Source organism: Tupaia chinensis, unplaced genomic scaffold, assembly GCF_000334495.1.
Source record: "Tupaia chinensis unplaced genomic scaffold, TupChi_1.0 Scaffold000116_1, whole genome shotgun sequence".
Classification (NCBI taxonomy): Eukaryota; Metazoa; Chordata; class Mammalia; order Scandentia; family Tupaiidae; genus Tupaia; species Tupaia belangeri.
Window position 1 is genome coordinate 2,502,333 of NW_006159580.1, and position 2,055 is coordinate 2,504,387.

Below are 2,055 nucleotides of genomic sequence, written 5' to 3' on the forward strand. Positions count from 1 at the left end.
TTTCCCATCTGGAAAACGGAGGGTTAAGAGCACCAGCTGCCTGGCATCCTGGTGTTTAACTGGGACGCACACTCAGGCGTCTGTGCTCTGGGGACAGCAGTGGCTGGAAGACCAGTGACCCCTTCCCCTCCCCTCTCTGAGTCTTTAAACTCAACTGCTTGAATCCCAGGACCACCACACGACATCTCCTGGACAGTGCCTGGCCCCCGAGTCGGACTACAGACGCACGGACCTCTCATGCCTCCTCATACCTGTGCCTTCCTGGCCCCGCACAGCCCGAGGTCTGGGCCAGGTCGTTTTCTTCTCATTAATTGATTGAAATGCCGCCACATACTCCTGCTCGCTCTCCCGCGAGGGGCTTTGGGGAGAAGGCTAAAGAGAAATTCTCTTGGAACCAGCAGCTAGCGTAATGGCTATGTCGCTAGACTCCCACGGTTCGCGTCCCAGATCCAGTGGCTTAAAATCACACCGGGCGCGTGTGTGTGAGTGCCCAAGATCCCAAGAGGAGAATGGAGGAGAAGGGATTGCAGCGTGGCCATACCCCCTGGGGGGTGATTTCTTGCTTTCTGTCTCTCTGTCTCTCTCTGTCTTTCTGGCGAGTGCACGCGCCCTATAGCAAAAACCTCTCCATAAAAAAAAGTTCTCTCTTGAATACAGCACTCTGACAGCTGGCTGAGAATCAGACTACTAAAGAGCTGGCCTGGGGACACCCAACAACAGCATCTATTTAAGGGACCAAAAAGAAACGGCTTGTGTTGAAAGGACCCTCGGAGCAGCAGCTGAGCCACATGTGGGCAGGAGAGTGCTCTCTGGGCATGCTGGCTTCCGCCAGCCCCCGAATGTCGCTTACCAGCTGAAGAGGCCTTCCAGGAAAGCCCAGAAGCCCATGGCATGCAGGCCCTGCCTGTGGTTTCCATGAGCTTCAGGAATCTGGGCGCCCCCACCCAGAGCCCCCAAAGGTGTGGCCAAAGGCTAACGGGTTCCAAAGGGAGGGTGGGAGGTATATAAGGACCTGTGGAACCAGCCAAAGCCACAGGACACCGGGGGAAGAGCAGAGATACCCCAGGCCCACGCTCACACCGTAAGTAGCCACCGGAGGAGGAGGTGCGTATGAGCCAGAGCCAGCCCCATCCAGAGCTCTCTGGGGAGAGCTGCGCTGCTCCTGTGTCCCTCTGCTACTTGAATGTGCCCCGCTGGCTTCCAATGGAGCACCCTGAGCTGATTCCCAAGGGACTCTGTTAAAGCGCACAGAGAACAGAAGCAGGGCTGGGGCACGGCGCCAGACACAGCAGGCGGGTGGGTCTGGCACACGGACAGCAGGCCTGGCACCCAAGCTGGAGCCAGGCACGGAGGCAGGGCCCCCTTGGCATGGCGGCTTTGTCCTGCAAAGTTAAGCGGCTGGTCCTGAGGGAGGGCATGTGACTAGGTGGGACTAGCCTGGCCTGGCGCTACGGAGGGAGGAGTGGGGAGACGGGCACCCCTTCCTGCAGGGCTGAGCTCCAGCGGGCCCCGATGATGGACAAGGGAAGCCGGCCCCTTGTCGTGCGAGGAAAATCTCAGCCTCCCACTCCCTGCTCACCAGAACACGAACCAGGGTAGGTGACACACGAGCTGCCGGTTGGATCAGGAAATGAGCAGCAATTGGATTTTGCCTTTTTTTATTTAAAGTTTTTATTGATTCTCATGGAGTGAATTAAATGCGAGCACCAGAGTGAAGAGGGATCTATAGCATCTCCGGGCAGGAAGTGGGACGCCATAAACGTGACACATGCGTCTCCGCTGGGAGGGAAAGCAGGGCCCCAGGGACTCCGCGGAGAGGCGAGGGGAAGGCGGGATTGGAAGCACCCGCCCGCGCCCTCCTCTGGCTCCACTGGGGGACCCTGTGTGGGGCCAGCTTCCCTGGAGGTGGTCAGCGGTCAGTGGTCTGTGGTGGGCTGGTGGGCCTTTGAATTTGGCAGCTGGGACGGGGAGGCTTTGGCTGTCGGAGTTCTCGTGTGCTGGTTCGTGGAATTTGTACTAATGGAGGGAGGAAGTAGGATGGGGAGAAAGCGGGGG

At 58.6% G+C, this 2,055-nt stretch overlaps 1 protein-coding gene across 2 annotated transcripts in view; it reads left to right on the top strand.

Moving 5' to 3' along the window:
- Window positions 1-1,047: 1,047 nt before the first annotated feature.
- The window catches only part of MLN (motilin), a 9,825-nt gene continuing 8,817 nt past the window's right edge, over window positions 1,048-2,055 (top strand). The window contains exon 1 of one of the 2 annotated variants that reach the window (XM_027770217.1): window positions 1,048-1,081. Coding sequence is in view for 1 of the 2 variants with exons in the window: in XM_006144210.2 (XP_006144272.1) it covers window positions 1,513-1,595 (83 nt within the window). In the remaining variant the exon portion in view is untranslated. Of the gene's footprint in view, window positions 1,082-1,501; window positions 1,596-2,055 lie in introns of those variants that run through there. The other variant, XM_006144210.2, reaches the window with a different exon arrangement.